Source organism: Mixophyes fleayi, chromosome 1 (assembly GCF_038048845.1).
Source record: "Mixophyes fleayi isolate aMixFle1 chromosome 1, aMixFle1.hap1, whole genome shotgun sequence".
Lineage (NCBI taxonomy): Eukaryota > Metazoa > Chordata > Amphibia > Anura > Limnodynastidae > Mixophyes > Mixophyes fleayi.
This window is the reverse complement of record NC_134402.1, coordinates 130,523,578-130,545,913: the sequence shown is the minus strand read 5'-3', so window position 1 is coordinate 130,545,913 and position 22,336 is coordinate 130,523,578. Positions and strand designations below refer to the sequence as shown.

The window sequence follows — 22,336 nt, the reverse complement described above, 5'->3', positions numbered from 1 at the left end:
CAGTACGCAAGGAGAAACTGTGGAGCCAATAAAATCTTCATGGTAATTGGAGCAGCAAATGTGGTTTGAAGGTGGGGATACAAGCAACATAAGTGAAAGCAACAAGTCATAATAAAACTGCAGCAGCATAAATTAAGGTTAAGGAACAGATCAACCGGATATCGGAGTATATCAGAGCTCACAGATGAAATATATATATATAGTCTATCTCTCTATGCATATACATACACACTGGGTTGTGCTGCTCAGAGCCAAAGTGCACCATATTTTTGGCTGCTTACTAGTGCAGATATCAGTATCATATTGCTGCAGCTCAAACAATTGCCTTCACATTCAAACATTAGGATTTTAAAAACAAGAAATATTATTTTTTTTGTTGGGGGATATGCTGCTCAGAGTCAAACAGCTCCCTGTTTTTGTCCACTCTTAAAAGGCTTACCAATATACTAGTATTACTATGAGAAATTACTGATTTTTTAGAAGAACAAAATAGTTCCCTTTCGATAAGGCATTTGTATAAAATTCTCACCCTTTTTCTTCAGATGAGCTAAAAAAATATATGAAATAGTTTAAAAGAAAAACAAGGTGTCCTTTTTAATTTTACATTCTTAGGAAAGATTTTCATTGTATTGAGTAAGAAACATCTAGTGTAGATGTACATGAAATTTCAAAGAACATTTGAAAATGAAGCATACTTTTCCCTTTACTTCCATTTCCACGTATTGGCATTCATATTATGCTGAATGTCGGGGTAATAGATGTCTCTGCACTTTCTCTGTGCTAATTAATTGTCTGCTGCACAGTTACATGCTTTTTGCAAAAGACTCTAGAATATCATAATTATTTTAAAACCCAAGCTATTACCATTTTGCATTATTTTAGAATTGGCAGAAAATCTTTATACCACAAACTTCAATTACTTCACAGCTTTTTCTTCTTTTGTTGGTTTGTGGTAGAGATATATATATATAGGTTACACACAAAGGGTCTGAGTTATTAAGGAGAATAGAGCATAAAAAAGGAGAAATTTTGTATCTGGGCAAAACCATGTTGCATACAGATTTATAGTTGGGGTACGGCATGTCCTAGATCAACTTTAAATTTCCGTGTACAAATAAAGCTATAAAGTATCTGTTATTTGTCAAACAGAAGGCTGTTAGCTTTTCATAGATGTTCATCAAACATGAAAAAGATGAAAAACAGCCAGTATTTAACTTATGTGCAAAACAGTAAACTAATTTGCACACCTTGCACTGTAACATGGTTTGCCCCTGAGAACATTTACTCCTTTTTTGCCTTAGCTGCCTTAATGACTCAGGCCCAAAGAGGAGAGCTCCTTTGCTAATTGTCATTGCTGAAATAGAAATACTAGGGCTGGCAGACTTGGTCTTCTGAATTTGAAGTCAAGTTGTACGGTGTTATATAGGTTACACACAAAGAGGAGAGCTCCATTGCTAATTGTCATTGCTGAAATACAAATACTAGGGCTGGCAGGCTTGGTCTTCTGAATTTGCAGTCAGATTGTATGGTGTTAAATAGGTTACACACAAAGAGGAGAGCTCCGTTGCTCCATTGCTAATTGTCATTGCTGAAATAGAAATAATAGGGCTGGCAGACTTGGTCTAAAACTGCAGTTACATTTTACTGTACCATAGCTCATCCGGAAACAGGGGAGGTGGCAGGGTTCAGTGCTGAAACAGAAATGTTAATAATAGGGCTTTCATTGAGGCTATTATTCAGGTGCTTAGTAGTTTTAAGTCAGGAAAACAAAAAATGCAAACAAAAAGTGTGTACCTTTTTAAACAAAAGAACACCTCTCTAATAAAGGTGAAAGTTTACTGTAGAAAAACATAAAATTGCCAACATGCCATTCTACCCAAAATATTACCAAGCATACCAGCATCAGCTATCTCCCTTCTCTCAGCTAGAGTTCAGCACCTGCAATCTACACTGTCATGACATTCACCCTCATCAGTGTTACCATCATCCTCAAACAATACTAATTCATCCCCGCTGGAATCCACCATCACAGAAGTCTATGTATTTTGATGTAATTGCCGGTAATGGCCTTCCTCATGGAATTTATAGTTAATTTTATGGCAGAGCTGTCACGATTTATGGGCAATTCTTTTAGACCAGACCAAATGTCAAATTTTTGTGCTGACTAATCTGCATCACCACTGGGTGTCTTGGAAAAGCTTAGTTTTTTCCTAGAAGCAGTTGCCAGAGAAACTTAAGGAGGAGATGTCATTGTGTCATGTATCACTTGGGCTGTCAGCCTACTGAGAAGGAGCTCATTGCGTCTCTTGAGATCTGGGTCGGAAAGAAAGAGAAGACATAGCTCTTAAACCTAGGATCAAGCACAGTTACCAAAATGAGAAGGAGATATACCGACGCACCAGATAATCATATACCCGGTCTATTATTATAATATTTGTTATCATATGACTGGGTTGGTGCACCCTACACACGTTGGACTGATATTCACAGAGGTAAGTAGAGGGTAGAAAACGTGTATATTAGGGGCACTCTATGATTGTTTATTTATATAAAACATACATTTTATTAGTTCATTTAAAACGATAGTAGAGTCCCAAATTAGTACCTTAGTACCACTAGTAGCGAAATAAAACCAAAATAATAACCAAAATAAATTTATTAAAAAGGCAGAACCAACTGCCTAGCCTCGCTGTGTAATTTGTATTACAATTTCCCTAATTATGTTATATTCTCTGTAATATCGATCATCATGCTGTCCAGGTGTCTGGCATAATAAGCAGATTAACCAAGTCAGTGTAGACATTTAAAAGTGCAAGAGAGATAAGCTATACCGCTACAAACAGTTCCTATTTGCATACATATGATGTCATAAATCTAATGCAAATAGATAATATCCTCTCAATACTTTATTGATAGGGAGAAAGTCAATTTTATAAAGTTGAATATATAACGTTTAGGACAGAATCAAGACCATAATGTTTTCTTCACCCGTTTATAAGATAGTTAGGTCTAGATTTGTCTAATATGATAGGAGTTAATAGCGTAATTATATTGTGTCCTGTTTTACAAGACTATAAACTCCTTTCAGTTACAGTTACCAAAATGTAGTGATCCGATTTCAAGATTTTGATAACTCTCAGATCCTGGCGAAGCAAATTAAATACTCAATCTACAATTCCAATGTAGTTAGCGGATTTGCTTTGTTTCATTTCCTCCCCCAATTTCTCTTGCTGCTTTTCAAAAAGTCTAATTAGGGGAATCACTTGACTCAAGCTAACAGTGTCTGCATTCTCTTCACAAGTGACTACTTCGCTGGACTAAAGTACATTCCCCCTCAAATTCTATTCTTCTTGCAGCTGCTGCATTCTCCTACATGTCGTTGCAGATGCTGACACAGACAGCATCTCCTGCATGTTACTATCATTTTTTTTAAAAGTTCTGTACCACCTGTTACGATCTGCCTACAGCTTATGCATTACATGCTGCTTTGCATGGCAGCTCCTGCCTTTTTGTCCTTATTATTGTATTTGTATTGGCAGTACCTCCATTCACCAGAGGTGCTGCTATTGTGCCTTATTGTGTTCATTAGGGGTTATCCTTCATGTTCACCAATTATCCCATGCACCTGGGTGTGGTTTTCCCTTTATATACCTGTCACTCCCAGCACACATGGCTGGTTATTGTTGTCCCATCCTGTGATGTCATATCCTTGTTGCAACCTGTGGATTTTTTCTCCTGCCTTGCTCCTCTGGTTCATGCCTGCTTGGAATCTGTTCATACCTCCTGCTTCCCTGCATTAGCTGTTTACCTGCTGGTTTCTGAACATTCGTATTATTTCCTACATCAGCTTGCACCTGGTATTTACTACTGTTCTCGATTACCTGCTATTTTTACTTTTCTGCAAATAAACAGAGTGTTTTCACCATATTCGTGACTCCTAGCTGTACTCCTGTTTGTAACCGTGACACCACCAAGTTGATTGTGTGAGCAAAAGAGGGAATGTGATGGAATTGCCCCTGCTGTAATGGCGTTACCAGAAATCACATATCCTCAGGAGAGTCCAAGCAGGATTAGCTATGTTGCAATGACATCCCTTAGTTTTTCATCATTATCTATTTACTTATATAGCGCCACTAATTCTGCAGCGCTGTACAGAGAACTCATTCATATCAGTCCCTAACCCCTTGGAGCTTACAATCTAAATCCCCTAACATACACGCGCACACAGATTGAGAGAGACTAAGGGCAATTTAATAGCAGCTAATTAACCTACCAGTATGTTTTTGGAGTGTTGGAGGAAACCGGAGCACCCGGAGGAAGCCCATGCAAACACGGGGAGAACATACAAACTCCACACAGATAAGGCTATGGTTGGGAATCCAACTCATGACCCCAGTGCTGTGAGTCAGAAGTGCTAACCACTAAGTCTCCCACACTCCAAAAACATACTGGTAGGTTAATTGGCAGCTAGTAAATTGGCCGAAGTCTGTGTGTCTGTCTGTCTGTGTGTGTGTGTGTCTGTGTGTGTGTGTCTGTCTGTCTGTGTTTTAGGGAATTTAGGCTGTAAGCCCCAATGGGGCAGGGACTGATGTGAGTGAGTTCTCTGTACAGTGCTGCGGATTTAGTGGCGCTATTTAAATAAATGGTAATAATAATAAAATAATAATTAACTGTCTAAAACCAGCTGCATTAATAGTGGATATTGGACACAGATCTAATACTAGCATAGTCGCCATGGCGTCTGTGATCCGCTTTGGTTTTGTTTTGCTATTTTGTTCAAAAATCAATGTTTTTGGGAATAAAATAACCAAATTTAGTGCTCCACCTGTTTCTTGGATAAGTAAATTGTAAAGCTAATAAGTTATCCAAAAAACAGTTTAATCCCTGGTAGGTAGGCCTTCATTAATTCTACACACAAACCAGATTGTCTTCCTCTCCATCTATGCATATTGGCAATGCAGCCATAGTCTTTGGGTGTATATTACACCCTACACTTATAGTTAAATATGTAAAGAAATGGACAAAGGCAGTTTGGTTTCTGTCTTTCTAGGCCCCCTTCAGCCGTTTTAGACTGTACAATATTGATTAAAATGGACAAAGGAAGTTTGGGCTCAGTGTGTGTATGATACCCTACCCATAATGAGAATTTGCCAAAACAGCAGCCTTTCAAGACGGTACGTGATATAGAAATGCCCCAAGTCCCTTTCCTCTTTGGGGGTAGATTGCACCCTACACTTACATAGAAAGTTTTAAAAAGATGTTATCGTCATCATCTTCAGCTTCATCCTCACCCTCATCAGTGTGTACGTCATCATCACAGACTATCAATTCATCGCCGCTTGAATCCGCCATTAGAGAACAGTCAGTGCTTGGATGTTTTTGATGGTGAAGACCTTCCTCGTGGAAGATGTAGTTCATTTTTATAAACATAATTTTCTCCACTTTTTGGGGAAGTAACCTTCTACGGCAATCACTGACTAAGTTCCCAGCTGTGCTGAACACTCGTTCAGAGTACACACTGGAGGGTGGGCAGCTAAGGTATTGCAAAGCAAGTTTGTACATGGGTTTCCAAATGGCTTGTTTTTCCTCCCAGTAAGGAAAGGGACTGTCTGACAATTCCATATCAATTACCTCTTGAAAATAAGCCTCCTCCATCCTTTGCATGTTAATACTCCTATTGGATGGAGTTATCGGCAAGGTCACACATTTTTTGGCAAATTCCTTCAAACCAGCCCAAATGTTAAACAGTTCTGGTCTGCCCTCTGTGTCTTCCCTGCTTCTTTTTGGAAAATTAATTTTTTTACAAGCAGCAGCTGCTTGAGAAACTGAAGGAGGAAACGTCGTCAAGCCAAGGCCCAGTTCAGCGGACAACTTGCTGAGCAATAGCTCCTTGCAAAAGTTCACATCTCAGTCATTTTGAAGCAAAGACTCAATGTAGGTCTTAAACCTTGGATCAAGCACACTGGCCAAAACGTAGTGATCCGAGTTCAAGATTTTAATAACTCAAGGATCATTGTGAAGTGAATTAGGTACTTGATCGACAAGGCCAACATACTTTGCGGAATTGCTTGCTTTCATCTCCTCCTTCAGTTTCTGAAGCTGCTTTTCCAATAGTCTAATTAAAGGAATGACTTGGCTCAAGCTAGCAGGGTCTGGGCTGACTTCACAACATCACAACTATTGGCAATGCAGCCATCGTCTTTGGGTGTATATTACACCCTACACTTTTAGTTAAATATCTAAAGAAATGGACAAAGGCAGTTTGGTTTCTGTCTCTATACCCCCCTCCACTTTTAGTTGAAAAGAAAAAAGCAGCCTGGATAGACTGAACAATATAAAAAATAAATGGACCAAGGTAATTTGGTGGCTGTCTATGACCCCCCCTGGCCTCCACTTGTAGTTGAATAGAAAAAAAGCAGCCTGGATAGACTGAATAATATAAAAAATAAACGCACCAAGGTAGTTAGGTGGCTGTCTATGAGCCCCCACTGCCCCCCCCCCGCCCTCCACTTGTAGTTGAATAGAAAAAAGCAGCCTGGATAGACTGAACAATATAAAAAATAAATGGACCAAGGTAGTTTGGTGGCTGTCTATGACTCCCCCCCCCCCCGGCCTCCACTTGTAGTTGAATAGAAAACAAGCAGCCTGGATAGACTGTAGAATTAGAATATAAAAATAAATGGACAAAGGCAGTTTGGTATCTGTCTGCATCAGATCCCCTCTCCACTAGGAGTAAAATAGTAAACTATTCAGCCGTTATATAATCTAGAATATAAATAGAAATTGAGAATGGCAATTTGGTATCTGTCTGCATCATAATCATCAACATCCTCATTAGCGCCCTCGCCGCCTACACAAATCTCCCCCTCATCCTCTTCTAATTCCAAAGTGCCATCCTCAATTGGTGTATCACCGGCTACACTCGGACTGTTCAGGCACACATCAGCAGAACTGCTGAAAGGGCCCTTCTTTATGGGTACACTAACAGAATGCTCACGATTAGACATACCACTGGTGGATGGACTCTCCACAGGGATTGTTGTCATTTCTGATTCAGAGCATACATTATCCTCTAATGCCTTACTGTTTTCTTGCAGCTTGGCTTTGACGCGTAACAGTAGTTGTGCACCACTTTCAGACTCAAAATTACTTGGTCTTGCTTGGTCACTTTTGACCGTACAAGAAGAAGGCTCGTTAACATTTTTGGATCTGCCACTAATAGAGAAAGCCACTGAGTGTGTAGAATGGCATGTTGGGAATTTTTTTTTTATCGGCACTTAACTTTTCCTCAATTACACTTCTTTTTCGATTTAACACAGTAATTTTTTTTTGGGTGTGTGTTTTTTTCCCAGATTTAAAAAGACTATGTACTTTTACATTGCCTTTCCCAGATGACGTACTGGGAACACTACCATCAGGACTGGGGACAGAACCTGGTTGCTGATTCTGCTCATATGTCGACTGCTTTGAATCTATTTTAATGACCCCAAATCACTTGTAGTGCAAAATATTGTATTAGATAGTTATTGCTGACAAAGATGACTTTTTTTGACAGCCAGAAAAATTAGTGTAAAACACTGGGGGATATTGCCCATCCCAAATCACTTGCAGTGCAAAATATTGTATTAGATAGATATTGCTGACAAAGATGACTTTTTTGACAGCTAGAAAAGTTGTTATAAAACACTGGGGAATATTGCACACCCCAAATCACTTGTAGTGAAAAATATTGTATTAGATAGATATTGCTGACAATGATGATCTTTTTTTGACAGCCAGAAAAATTTAGTGTAAAACACTGGGGAATATGAGACACCCCAAAAGCACTTGGAGTGCCCAAAAAAGAAAACAAAACCTCCTCTATCCTCCTCTATTACTGCTCTATTAATTGAAAATGGTATTAATATTATAATTGAAGAGATTAGTATAGACCCACTTATGTGCACACTACTTGCTCTGTCCCTGCGCTAATATAGCCTGTGACCTAACCCTGCTCTCTCCCTCTGTCAAATGGCTATGGATTGCTGGGGAGGCTGGTATTTATGCTTCTCAAATCTCGCGAGAACCGAGCTCCGAAATACGAATACGTCACGATGACGTTTTACCTTGATTTTGATTCTGAATGGGCGGGAGAGTACCGAGCCTGCTTGGCTCAGTACTCAGATAGGCGATATTCGGATGGATTCAGATCTCTGGGTACCGAGCCCGCCCATCTCTATAGTTAACAGCCACTACTAATGTCAAATGTAAAGTGGTCCCAGCTATGTAATCCAATGTTTTTTGAATAAATAGTAATATGGAAGTCCGTATTTAAAAGACTAACAAATTAGCAGCTGCCATGATTGACTCTTTCTGTGTCTCCCTCTCTCTTTCTCTGGAAAGTTTCAGTTGTGGTCTCTCTAAAGGGAATCCCCTTCCCATCAGTTTCTGTCTGTTTCATTTCCTGTATGGGAGTTTTATCCCATTGCCTCAGTTTAGTTCACTTTTTTGGTATGGTTTTTAACAATGTGTAAATTATGTATGCTGTACAGCAGTAATCGAGCATCAACTTCATTATTTTTTTCCTCCTCTATGAAAGAGAGTACCTGGCTGATTTTTTTTTGTGGTAGTAATTTATACCTTTTTTATACACTCCCCAAAAAATGGGATACTTAATGTCAATTGAATCTAGCATTTTTAATTATATTCGAAAAACGTGCGTTATTGCCCTGACGCAAAACATGAGGCAGATAAAGTAATTTGGTTTGGATTTGGGAGGAAGAGTTACCTTAGGGGGTCCAAATTTTGTGTTGATTCCATAATAAAAACCCGTAATACTTCAAATAAACTGGATAAAGAAGCTGCGATTAGTAAATTATTTAATAAATTGAAAAATCAATATTTAATCAACTAATTGTCAGACAGTCGAGATATTTGGCAGAAAAAGTTGTTTTGACATCCTCTCTTAACTAAAAAATTTTCGTAGGAATCTGAGATGGGTTGTGGACAACCCTGGTTGAACTGACATGGAATGATCCATCTGTTAAATCATTGATACATCAGTCTTTATGTGCAAAATTACGAACATGCTTTATACTACACTTTGTCAATAAAATAAATGTAATTATGAGAATATTAGTGGATAATGTTCCCTTTGAGGGGATGTTACAATTTATTGACAATATTGACTGTTTGAACAAAAATATTTTCAATCACCAATACCAACAGAAATATTTATTTTATTGTTGAGATCAAAGTGCTCAAACACTTTATGTAATAAAAGGCATAAAGAAAAAGAATTATTTTTCCCAAATTAATTTGTGTGTGTGGTTAAGCTCTCTATATTTAACACATACATGTAAGTTAGAATTTCAATAAAAATAAATATATCTCAGTGGAAAAGCATAATATTTTTTCTGTCTTTCATGTGCTTTATGTAAACTGCTCCCATGATGGGTTTTATACAGCAGAGGGTGAATGCTTTTCCCTTAGTTGGGGACTTCATTTTCTTCTTTAGCTTTAGTTAAGCCCACATGTTGATGTCCTCATTAAGTCAAAGCACTGAAACAGCAAAACAATAAAAACAATAATTAGAAAATAGCAGCTTGTAACAAGTATTATTTTCTTAATTCAATTAGAAAGTGACAGCCTGCATACACTAAAATATTATAAAACATATATATATATATATATATATATATATATATATATATATATATATATTGTGAATTGTAAACTGATTCCTTGAACTAAAAAATTAGGGTCTATTGTCTTTTCCTTATGAGTGGCCTGATAGATTATTGGGTTTTATGCAGAATATGATCTGGTCAGGAATTGGTTACTATGGGCAACACGTCCACTTTCCTTTTTAGAAAGTTTGATAAATCTGTGGACCTTTTGTTTTGTGAGGGTCAAACCTTGCTTGGGTCACACCTGCACTTTGACATTTAGGGGTAAATGTATCAAGCTGAGAGTTTTCCAGCAGGTTTGAAAAGTGGACATGTTGCCTATAGCAACCAATCAGATTCTAGCTCTCATTTTATAGAATGCACTAAATAAATGATAGCTAGAATCTAACTGGTTTTTCAAACCCACCGGAAAACTCTCAGCTTGATACATTTACCCTCTAGTGTTCAGAGTTAAGCAGTAACACCCATCAGCCTTACAGCCTCTAAACTATTCATAACATTGTAACCTCAAAAGCATTCTTTGTTTAATTATGTCTATTTAAGAGGAATGCATATTCCTATTGTCTCCATACTTTTAAAGTATCTGGGACACCAATGTTAGCTGAATATAACTAAGGCAAAAAGTACTTAGTTTTGAATGAAAAATGATGTGAAACAACTGTGGCAACTCCCCAGCTTATCCCAATAATTTAGGTGCTTTCAGAATCTGATTAATATGACAATAAGCAGTATGAGTTAAAAAAAGAATTGGTGAAAAAAGGGAACTTTCCTGGAAAGTGTAAGCTGGGAATACTTTAGTGCTACTTCACTATACAGGTTAATGAGCAAACTCTGACTGAATCCCATTGCTTGCTCTGCTGGTCTTCAGTCCTTCAGATGACCCACTCCCTCATTTATAAAAAATCATGACCCCTGACATGAGACCGCACCCCAAAGCTCTTTTGTAGTAAAAATATTGGATATAATTAAAACTGGCATTATGACTTTAAGACGAGAGAAGAAAAGAAAAAAAAATTAGGAATCCATTATACTCTAGGTCAAGATACAGAGAAACTATAGAAAACTCTGGAAGATAAATGTGTAAAAAAGATAGGGTGAGAAAAATACCCTACTCACCGCTGCTCTTATAGGGACACCTGGGGCCTCCTCCATGCAACCTTTTTCCATGAGGCACCATCATTTATCTTCCAGATTAGCAGAAAGAGTGTGGCTGTACAGATCAATAAGACGCTTCAAGCATGGAGCTTGCAGCTTTTTTTTGGTCTTCCCTCTCCCACCCATCACAGAGGCCATTGTAAAATGGTGCATGATAATAATAATGACAGCTAACCAGGAGTGCAGCTCCTGGTTAGCTGTCTCCTGGTCACATATATTTCTATATGTCTCCTGGTCACATACATTTTTGTCAGTAAAGCAAAACAATTTAACTGTCTGATGCCCTTTGCTCATACTTGCCAACCTTATGTTGGCCGGGTCCGGGAGATCCTGGGGGGCAGGAGGGGTATATGGGCAGAGGGGGCGGGGCTTCATGATCCACATCATTTTGGCCCCGCCCCTCAGTTATGTAATGCCGATTTTGGGTCTTATTACAGTGTAAAAATACCTCAAACAAGCATTACATCACTGGGGGCGGGGCCAAAATGTCATACATAACAAAGCTCCGCCCCCTCCGCCCGTATATTCCGGCTGTAATTTTATTGAAGTGGGCAGATGGGCCAGATGCGGGAGAATCGCCTGCTCTCCCGGGAGTCTGTGAGACCAACCCGAATTTCGGGAGTCTCCCGGACATTCGGGGAGAGTTGGCAAGTATGCCTTTGCTCTCTTCTTACAACCCTACCCTCAATATTGCTAACATTACACACTATTACTCCTATCATACTTTATGTCTGTCAGAAGTGTACACTACCTGTATCCAGGAAGGACACACTTTTAAAAAAAACATACTTTTTACTTTAGTGATCCCTTAACAGATGTTATGGTAAATAAACACAACTACTCGACAGCTTGCAAATGATCTTGATTAGCTTATCAAGTGCTTGTATAAGAGGACAGCAGAAAACAATAAATATATTCTATTTCTTCAAAAAAAACATTTTTCTTACTTAAACGAAATATAAATACTTTTACATAAAATAGGTTTTTACAATGTAAATATAATATTTAATTGTATTTTTATCGCTTTTTAATTACCTGTACACTTATATTACATTAATCCTATTATTGAAATGTCACAAAAACCTCAATCAAGAGAATTCTATAATAACATAAATTCCTTTGCATTAGTGGACTAAGAACTGAAGACTTTGGAAGTAAAACCTTATAATTGGGTTTTTAAAGTTTAGCCATTGTGACTCAGAAAGCATAATTGAACTAAAAGCTTTTGTAGAGTGATGACCTTTCAAGGATTACTATAAAGCTCTGGTGACATTATGGCACAGACTGCAGTCAGATTTTCTGTTAAAAACCCAATCAAATCCACTTTAGGCGCTAAACGTGTACAGTGAAAAAAATTATCCGTGACCATAAGAAGAAAAAAAACCCCAAGATTTAAGCAGCACTTTGAGAGCTGCCGGAAGCTATTATTGAACTAAAATCTTTTGAAAATCACAGCTGAAGGTGCTACATACAGTGAACCCCTGTGCATTTGCGAAAGTAGTCAAAATTTGTATTGCAGAATCACAATATCAAAAACGTGATTGGTGAAGGAAACATAATTTCCAGGCATTATTAATGCTCAAAATAAAACTGAATGTACAGTATGAATGATCAGCATTCAAAATGGCATTTTATTATGAAGATGTATTTTGATTTATTCAACCTGATTGTAAAACTAACCTTCAATTCCACTGCAAGCTACTCCTGCTCATTGCTTTGGTTTTCTCAGACAGTAGTGCATGTTGTATTAAATGAAGGATTCCAATCATAAAAAAGTTACTTGAAGTCTCTTGTTATCAAAGGAAATGTGTGAAGCATGAGTCCCACATTCAATGTAGGATAATATTTTATAGATTATATAACTCTCAGATGTGATGCTGATATCAGTCTGACAGTAATGGCGCTTATAAATGGCACCCCGTGCATAAATAAATGTTCTTGATTTTATTAGTTATTCTGGGGATCATTACTTGTAATTGTTAAGTGTGAGAGAAGGGACTTTTTAATATTATTATTTATTTGTTTTCTTAGTGGAGAAACCACAAGGCTGCATTTCTGCATTAGTCCATGTCTTCAATGCTATCTCACTTTCTGCAGCTCCTGTCTCAGCCAGGATGGTAAAGGTTGTCCCAGTCTGTGGAGTAGTCTGGACAATTCAATGTTGTGGTCCCGGTAATAGCTTGAAAGAAAAGCTCTTGACTGAAAAGAAAATAATTGGTGGTTATGAAACTCACTATCAATAAATATTGTTCCTTAAGTTTTGATTGAGATACCAGACTGATTAAATATTAATTCTACTTTAAATAAACAGTAAGACCCTATACCACCAGTAGCAGAATAGCAGGCATCCACTGACTGCTACAGCTGCCATTACAGAGGTATTTGGTAGAAACCATGCCATCATTCTACGCTCAATACAAAGGAGTCCTAAGATTCTCCTGCCCGTAGAGGAGGAACATCATCACAGTTGTAAACAACAGACCCTGTTTGTACTACTTGTTGGGGATTTACTGTAACCTTTTATTTAGTATTTTATATATATTTTCATGTGAGTAATTTAAATTACCTTCAGTTGCATTTCATACTTTTATACAATTGAGGACACATTAAACATATTTTAAGACTTTTGCAATTTAATTGGTAGTACAGATGCACCACATTTAATTTGGACATTTAACATAATCCAGCACCCAGAAGAGATGACAAGCTCCGAATGGACCCAGTACACAACAATGTGGTCTAATTATAGTGTGGTATAGTCAGTGTAATCAATGTGCCATATGTAATGTGTTCAATCATATCACTAATGTAAATTTAATGTACCCCATATGTACATAATAGATGTGTAAATATAGGAATGTGGGAACCACAGGTAGAAACTCCTGGTGCAAACTATGACTAATAACAACTAATTATTTCAGGAATTACATAAAACTGATAGATGGTATTAGGCCCAGATTACCCTGGATCTAAAGCTCTTTAAGTGAGTTATTGGTCAATGCTCACTTAAGAGAAGAGAAAAGGGGTATTTACTTTACTAGGATATCTACTGGTGGACCTTCTATCTCTGGGGCAGATGTTGCTTATTCAAATGGCCCTGTTTGCAACTGAAACATGTAAAAGCACCAATGGTATATAAATATTTGAAGATGGAGGCAGGGATTAACATAAACGTGCACACCTAGTGTGGGCAAGGATTTTGAAATGATAAATTCCTGTCATGATACTCTCTGCACCCACTTTGAGTGATGTTAATTACATGTATGCAAATTTCTGATCAGATGTATAAGTTAATATGTATCAAACTATGAATGTACACATGAGCAATTAAATCCAATAAAACTGCATTACGATCATACCTAGTAACTGCATGTAATGGTATGTACACAACTATTAGAGCTTTATATGTATAACTAGTACTATTAGATTAATAACAATAAATCATAATAAAGGTAAAACCTTTACCTCCATATCCATTGTTGTGTATTTGCGAACCTTATTTTTCCCGAGGCATCTTGTTTTCCCACCTTCTAACAGTTGGCACCAGAAACCCTTTTCTTTACTGAATCTTAAAAAAATACATTATTCAGAGATCTGAGCAGTCCACACAATATATAAAGAACACTGTCAACGAACATTTGTAGACCACATACATATTGTTTTGTAATTGTTTTATGTCATGGGATGACTTTCACAACTTTTACTTTCCACTGTTGGAAAAATGCATGTAGGAAACATATATGTTACACAACAATTTTGTCAGCTGAGAACTGGTATTAATTAGATGGGCAAAATAATGTACCAAGGACTGAAGGGTTCAAATATCGAGGGATCGTAGTGAATGTGACATTACATCATTTATTCAGAGCACAACTAGTAATAATCAATATATGTACACAACACATGCACAGGACACACTGTATTCATGCACAGCATTTTTACATCACTAATATGTATAGAAATATATTGTTCCAGATATTTTTCAAGATATATTTTGTTCCAGATATCTTCAACTTAACCTATTTGTTTTTTGGGCCTGGGTAGCCATTTCTTTTTGTAAACAGTGATCAATTGTAATCTGATTCAATATTATATAATAATTTGATGTGAATAGGACACTTGAAATGCTTATGTGCAAAATATTACATGAATAACATGTCACTTCAGCCCTATGACATGGTGCAGAATCATTTTGATGAAAGCATGGTCTGAATTTTCTCAAGTGATCACGACTTGTCCTCATTATACCCCATTCATACTGCACCAAAAACCTGAGTTTTTGCAGCGGCACGCTGAAAAACCCGGGTCTTGGTGCAGTATGAATAGTCCAACCCCAAAATCCCTGTCTAAAATCCCGGGACTTAGACCCGGGATTTTGCGAGGGGTAATTTCCGGGTTGGACCCCGCTCGCCTGCAAAAAAAAATGTTAATGTAAAAAAAAAAGATTTTAATTAATAAAAAATACATAACAAATGTTTACTTACCTTATTTTCAGCCAGTGGTTTCTCCGGTGCGTTGCTGGCTGTCAGCGGGACCTCTGGGTACTAAAATGACGTAATTTCTAATGGACTAGAAATGACGTCATTTTAGTACCCAGAGGTCCCCCTGACAGCCGGCAACGCACCGGAGACACCGCTGGCTGAAAATAAGGTAAGTAAACATTTGTTATGTATTTTTTATTAATTAAAATCTTTTTTGTACACTTTTTTTTTTGTAAAACCCGGGTCGGGCAGGTGCAGTATGAACCCGCCCGACCCGGGAATCTTCTTATCTATACTGCCCTGTGCCCCGGCAATATCCCGGGTTAACAACCCGGGATATTGCCGGGACAGCAGTATGAAAGTGGTATAAATGAGCCACCAAGACTCTCTGTTTAGCTCCTAGAGAGCCATTTCTGGATAGAGCAATGCCTCCAGGAAAAGCAGCACTTTTTTAATTGGAAAAAAAAAAGATGAGGTCCTAGAAAGTGTCACAGATTTTGCAGATGCACATTTTCTGTCTTGGTGTCAGATAAAAAGCTGCAAGTAGTGTTTGGAGCAGTGATTGGCAACAAGCAGTCCTAGGACCACATGCAGTCCTCATGTGAGGCCCCCAGCTCCTTGCTGCTTTATTGTCCCATTTATTTGTTGTAGCTTGTAATGCTTATTTATATTACATTAAAAAGCCTGCTGATATGTTATTTACAGATAGGTATTAATTTCATTGATTAAATTAATTGTTTTAACTTATTATTATTATTAAAGGTAATATGTGGCCCTTTTGGAGGATAGATGGATATCAATGAGATTAGGAATTTCTTACAAGCATTTAAACCATTGCTGAAAAACTGATTAGATATTATGGAAAGTTTTTTAGGCAGAATTTTTTTCTGCACCATCAAAAGGCTCTAGCAGCCTATTAGGAACATTTTAAAGAAATTAAAATGCAGGTAGCCCAGTGACCCACCCCAAGGCAGCCCACTACGGGACTGGTCCGGGGGCAGATGACCCCCTGCCCCCCAGCCCAGCGTGCCTCTACTACTGGTGAGTGACACCTTCTCTGTGCCACTGCGCTTAATGTGGTATTTTTCTGAAGTACAATATGGAACAAAAAAGCTCCTTCTAAGATGCGGAAATAAACATGGACTCAACTGAATAAATTACCATTTTTCTATTCTTTAATCACCAATTGTACATCATTGATGACCCTTTGCCCATTTGGCACAAACAAACTTCCGTATTTTATTTTTATTGAAAGGTGAATTTAATACATTTATATTAATTACTACAAAAAGTACATTGTTTCATTGTTACAGTTGTTATGAATAAAAAGTATTAAGGTATTAGCAGAGTCATCAATAAAATTAGAAATTATAACGCTATGTAAATCTAGTGCTTTATCCCACATACTATTACACTTCTGTACATTTATATGCATTAATAAGGTAATAGTATTAATGCAGAGGCGGAACTAGCGAGCTGTAGGTCCCAGTGCAGGGAGGCGTGGAGGAGGGAACCGGGGCCCCTGACCCAGTACATCTGCCATGCAGCGGGCCCCATTATTTCCATGGGCCCCAGTGCATGGCACCTACCATACCAATGATAGTTCCGCCACTACATCAATGTGTATTTAATAAATGCTACATTAACCAAAATAATGTCCATTTTTCAAAGCAAATTTCACACACAATCTTGAATGTTTAAAATATATTTAAAGGAAAACAAATTAAAAGATGTTTTTGCTAAACTACATATTTTGTAACCGTTGGTTACCCTTGCCTCACTAAAAAGCTAATGTTATATACTGTACATGTAATTATTCTACCATGCTTATGTCATATAATTTAGTAGCGAAAAAGAGATAAAGCATTTATAATTTCCCAATCTGCCTATAACTATCAATTAGACCCTCCTAGATGTCATATGGTCCGAACACACATTTCAGTAAATGAATAATTGAACATCTGCCATCATAGCGTTCTTAATCTTTCTCAGATTTTATATCCACTCAACCTACAATATAATGTTTTCTTTAATTCCCCTGGAGGGCACTTTACACAATGTGCTTTGAAGATGATGTACAAATGTGCTACTCAAATATCTCCCAAGCACAGATTTTGCTAAAAATAAGCATATTTTCCAAAGATAGAATAAGGCAGTCATTATCCAGCGCGATAAAGTATATTAACAGTGAGTCATAAACACCCTTTTATTGATCTACACTTATAATTTCTCCAGTATTCATAGTAGATCAGGAGCAAAGGTTAAGATAGTCATGGTATCAGGCACTAATGGCAAGAGTAAGGTCAATTTCACTCTATCCATGCAATACTAAATTGTCAGGTGAAGGCAAGGTTAGTATTAGATACAGGTCGAAGGCAGTAAGACATCCATGTCAGGACTGCAAAACCTATACCAGAGACCAAAGAGACGCAAGGCCTCGACTTACAGTATGTAAGCATCATCATCATCATCACCATTTATTTATATAGCGCCACTGATTCCGCAGCACTGTACAGAGAACTCATTCACTACAATTCCCTAACATACACACTCACACTCACACAGAGAGAGACTAGGGTCAATTTTTGATAGCAGCCAATTAACCTACTAGTATGTTTTTTTGGAGTGTGGGAGGAAACTGGAGCACCCGGAGGAAACCCACGCAAACACAGGGAGAACATACAAACTCCACACAGATAAGGTCATGGTCGGGAATTGAACTCATAACCCCAGTGCTGTGAGGCAGAAGTGCTAACCACTAGGCCACTGTGCTGCCCTTTGTTTGCATCAAATGCAAACGAAGGTGCATATCACATTACGATGCAAGGGCATACACTGGTACAAGTGGAATGCGCACAGACTAGCAAGGATAATAAAATCCAGGTAAGCACAATACAATACTGTAAATATTAATTATATGGTTGCTATTTATGTACTTCTCTTAAATAATACCTGCTAACACAGGGAGAAACATAGGGGATTGAAAGAAGAGGAGATACTTACGTTAGAGCCTCTGAGTAATTATAACGAGGAAAAACTCCTAAAAAAGTCTGTACTTCATCCATTACTATAGCCGGGTCACTCCTCAGGTGTTGTCCATCTATAATTAACAGCTAAAACACCACATTTATAGATTAATATATATTTTTAATTACAATGTGCAGCATGCCTTCTAAAACTTAATATAAAATATAAACACAAATATAATAAAGGAAATTAAGGGGTATATTTACTAAACCGCGGGTTTGAAAAAGTGGAGATGTTGCCTACAGCAACCAATCAGATTCTAGTTAACATTTATTTAGTACATTCTACAAAATCTGATCTATAAGAAAAATCTCCACATTTTCAAACACACAGTTTAGTAAATATACCCCTAGGTCTCATCTCATTAGAATGAAAAACATATAAAGATATGATAATCTATGTATTTAAATAGACAGGTAATGAACAAATAAATAGAAACACTAATATAAAGTCTCTTAATAGGGCATTAGGTTACCATGTGCAGCCAGTATGGCCTGTTGGCATTGTAGCATTGACTCTATGAATGCCTGGAATTGTGCAAGAGGGATGCAACACCAATTTTGTACAAGAATGTCACATAACTGATGCTTGGTTGATGGAGGTGAAAAACTCTGTCTTAAATGTCATTCCAGAATATCTTACAAATGTTCGTTTGGATGCAGATCTGTTAATTGAGATGGTCATGATATATATACAGCATGAGTGTTATATTCATCAAATTATTAAGCAAATACACATTATATGTGTATGGTGACACTGTCACCCTGGAAGACACAGTCTCATCAGGAAAGAAATGCAGCAACATGGTGTGAAGAGATCACTCAGTAGCATTAGCAATAAGCATTCTTTGGGAAGGGCTGCACTAAAACCATTTAATTAAGATAATTTAAGTGGTACACACAGGTAATGTCACCAGCAAGCAGTGTTTATGGGGGTATGTCTCCTTTCTCAAACGATATGTTGAAAATATGATGAAAGACGATTCATTTAAACATATCACCTTCCTTAACTGCTCAGTAGTCCACTGCCTGTGCTCTTTGCAAGACTGAACTCACAAATGTGCTTTGTCAGTTGTGAAGAGAGATTTATGTGCTGCAATCCGACTATGATTGTCAATTGATTTGCAGTTACTCATCTGTTTTGCCTTGCACTTTGAATGAATGCATGGACATCAATATCCTGGTATATGCCCTTCCACCCACTGTTGCCCTTTGCTGACTATGTTTTTTCATAAGGACATCACCTTAGGCACTGTTGATCATGGCGACAGAAGCTCCTACCAAACAGCTCCATTAATTATCCGTCTTTCAAAGTCCCTGGGGTCTTGTCTTACTGCCAGGCTAGCCATAATTATAGGCAACCAGGGGAATTGAGCATTTCATGATCTTGACCATTCTGGGATGGTATTTGCTTAATTAACACATGTGCCGCTGTTGTGTGGAAACCCTTGCTTTCAATATGCATGGTGTCCTCTCATTTGTGTTTCTATTTTTGTCCACTAAATGTACAATAACAATTTTTATTTCTCAATTGTAACTGTTTACCTATCAAAATGTAGGTTGGCTTGTTAGCAGGGCCTGATCAACCACTAGGCTGACCAGGCTGCAGCCTGGGGCGCTGGGTCCCGGGGGGCGCGGCGCTGCGGGTAATATTAATTATTTTATTTTATTTTTTTCATTCATTTTTTTTTTCGAGGTGGGGGAGGCGGGGGGGTCGCCGTGGGTGGGTGGATCTGAGGAGACGAGCGACGCTGGCACAACTACAGGTAAGTGAAGGGGGGAACTGTCCTGCATATCCATATAGGGAGGGGGGGAACTGCCCTGCATATCTATATGGAGGGGGGGAACTGCCCTGCATATCTATAGGGAGGGGGAGGGAACTGCCCTGCATATCTATAGGGAGGGGGAGGGAACTGCCCTGCATATCTATAGGGAGGGGGGGAACTGCCCTGCATATCTATAGGGAGGGGGGGGAACTGCCCTTCATATCTATAGGGAGGGGGGGGAACTGCCCTGCATATCTATAGGGGGGGGGACTGCCCTGCATATCTATAGGGAGGGGGGGAACTGCCCTGCATATCTATAGGGAGGGGGGGAACTGCCCTGCATATCTATAGGGAGGGGGGGGAACTGCCCTGCATATCTATAGGGAGGGGGGGAACTGCCCTGCATATCTATAGGGAGGGGGGGGGAACTGCCCTGCATATCTATAGGGAGGGGAGGGGACTGCCCTGCATATCTATAGGGAGGGGGGGAACTGCCCTGCATATCTATAGGGAGGGGGGGAACTGCCCTGCATATCTATAGGGAGGGGGGAACTAAGCTGCATATCTATAGGGAGGGGGGGAACTGCCCTGCATATCTATAAGGAGGGGGGGAACTGCCCTGCATATCTATAGGGAGGGGGAGAACTGCCCTGCATATCTATAGGGAGGGGGAACTGCCCTGCATATCTATAGGAAGGGGGAGAACTACCCTGCATATCTATAGGGAGGGGGGGAACTACACTGCATATCTATAGGGAGGGGGGAACTACCCTGCATATCTATAGGGAGGGGGGGGACTACCCTGCATATCTATAGGGAGGGAGAGGGGGGACTGTCATGCATATGTATAGGGAGGGAGAGGGGGACTGTCATACATATCTATAGGGAGGGGGGGGAACTGCCCTTCATATCTATAGGGAGGGGGGGGAACTGCCCTGCATATCTATAGGGAGGGGGAGGGAACTGCCCTGCATATCTATAGGGAGGGGGGGAACTGCCCTGCATATCTATAGGGAGGGGGGGGAACTGCCCCGCATATCTATAGGGAGGGGGGGAACTGCCCTGCATATCTATAGGGAGGGGGGGAACTGCCCTGCATATCTATAGGGAGGGGGGGAACTGCCCTGCATATCTATAGGGAGGGGGGGGGGGAACTGCCCTGCATATCTATAGGGAGGGTGGGAACTGCCCTGCATATCTATAGGGAGGGGGGGAACTGCCCTGCATATCTATAGGGAAGGGGGGGAACTGCCCTGCATATCTATAGGGAGGGGGGGGAACTGCCCTGCATATCTATAGGGTGGGGGGGAACTGCCCTGCATATCTATAGGGAGGGGGGGGGGAACTGCCCTGCATATCTATAGGGAGGGGAGGGGACTGCCCTGCATATCTATAGGGAGGGGGGGAACTGCCCTGCATATCTATAGGGAGGGGGGGGGGGAACTGCCCTGCATATCTATAGGGAGGGGGGGAACTACCCTGCATATCTATAGGGAGGGGGGGAACTGCCCTGCATATCTATAAGGAGGGGGGGGAACTGCCCTGCATATCTATAGGGAGGGGGAGAACTGCCCTGCATATCTATAGGGAGGGGGAACTGCCCTGCATATCTATAGGAAGGGGGGGGGAACTACCCTGCATATCTATAGGGAGGGGGGGAACTACCCTGCATATCTATAGGGAGGGGGGGAACTACACTGCATATCTATAGGGAGGGGGGGAACTACCCTGCATATCTATAGGGAGGGGGGGGACTACCCTGCATATCTATAGGGAGGGAGAGGAGGGACTGTCATGCATATGTATAGGGAGGGAGAGGGTGACTGTCATACAAATCTATAGGGTGGGAGGGGGGGCTGCCATGAAAATCTATAGGGAGGGAGAGAGGTTGATATGTATGAAGGAGGGCAGAGGAGGGGGGCTGATATATGTGACTGGGGGAGTTTTGATGTGACGGGGGGGATAGCTACAGAGTGGAGGTAAGGAAAATAGCTGCAAGGGGGATGGATGCAGGGTGGGAGGTAAAGAAAATGGCTGCAGCAGGGGTTAAGGAAAATGGCTGTGGGGGGGGGTTGTGGTTAAGGAAAATGGCTGCAGGGGGTATTTAGAAAATAGAGCAGCTTTGGGGAGCAGAATCTTATGATTGTGTGGTGGTCACATGGGTGGTCTCAGCAATCACTAGAATACTAAATATTAGTGAGATGGGGCTGGTAGAGGTTTGTATTTGATTGACAACAAAT

At 39.5% G+C, this 22,336-nt stretch overlaps 1 protein-coding gene across 4 annotated transcripts in view; it reads right to left on the bottom strand.

The window, feature by feature from the left end:
• Positions 1-9,198: 9,198 nt before the first annotated feature.
• LOC142142061 (bifunctional heparan sulfate N-deacetylase/N-sulfotransferase 4-like) overlaps positions 9,199-22,336 on the bottom strand; it is a 320,049-nt gene continuing 306,911 nt past the window's right edge. For 2 of the 4 annotated variants that reach the window (XM_075200343.1, XM_075200344.1), the window contains exons 12-15: positions 18,308-18,417; positions 14,289-14,391; positions 12,912-13,022; positions 9,199-9,540 (exon numbers count right to left, since the gene is read on the bottom strand). In XM_075200343.1, coding sequence (XP_075056444.1) covers positions 9,499-9,540; positions 12,912-13,022; positions 14,289-14,391; positions 18,308-18,417 — 366 coding nt within the window. In that variant the 3' untranslated portion in view covers positions 9,199-9,498. Of the gene's footprint in view, positions 9,541-12,503; positions 13,023-14,288; positions 14,392-18,307; positions 18,418-22,336 lie in introns of all 4 variants that reach the window. The other 2 variants (XR_012689036.1, XM_075200345.1) reach the window with 2 other exon arrangements.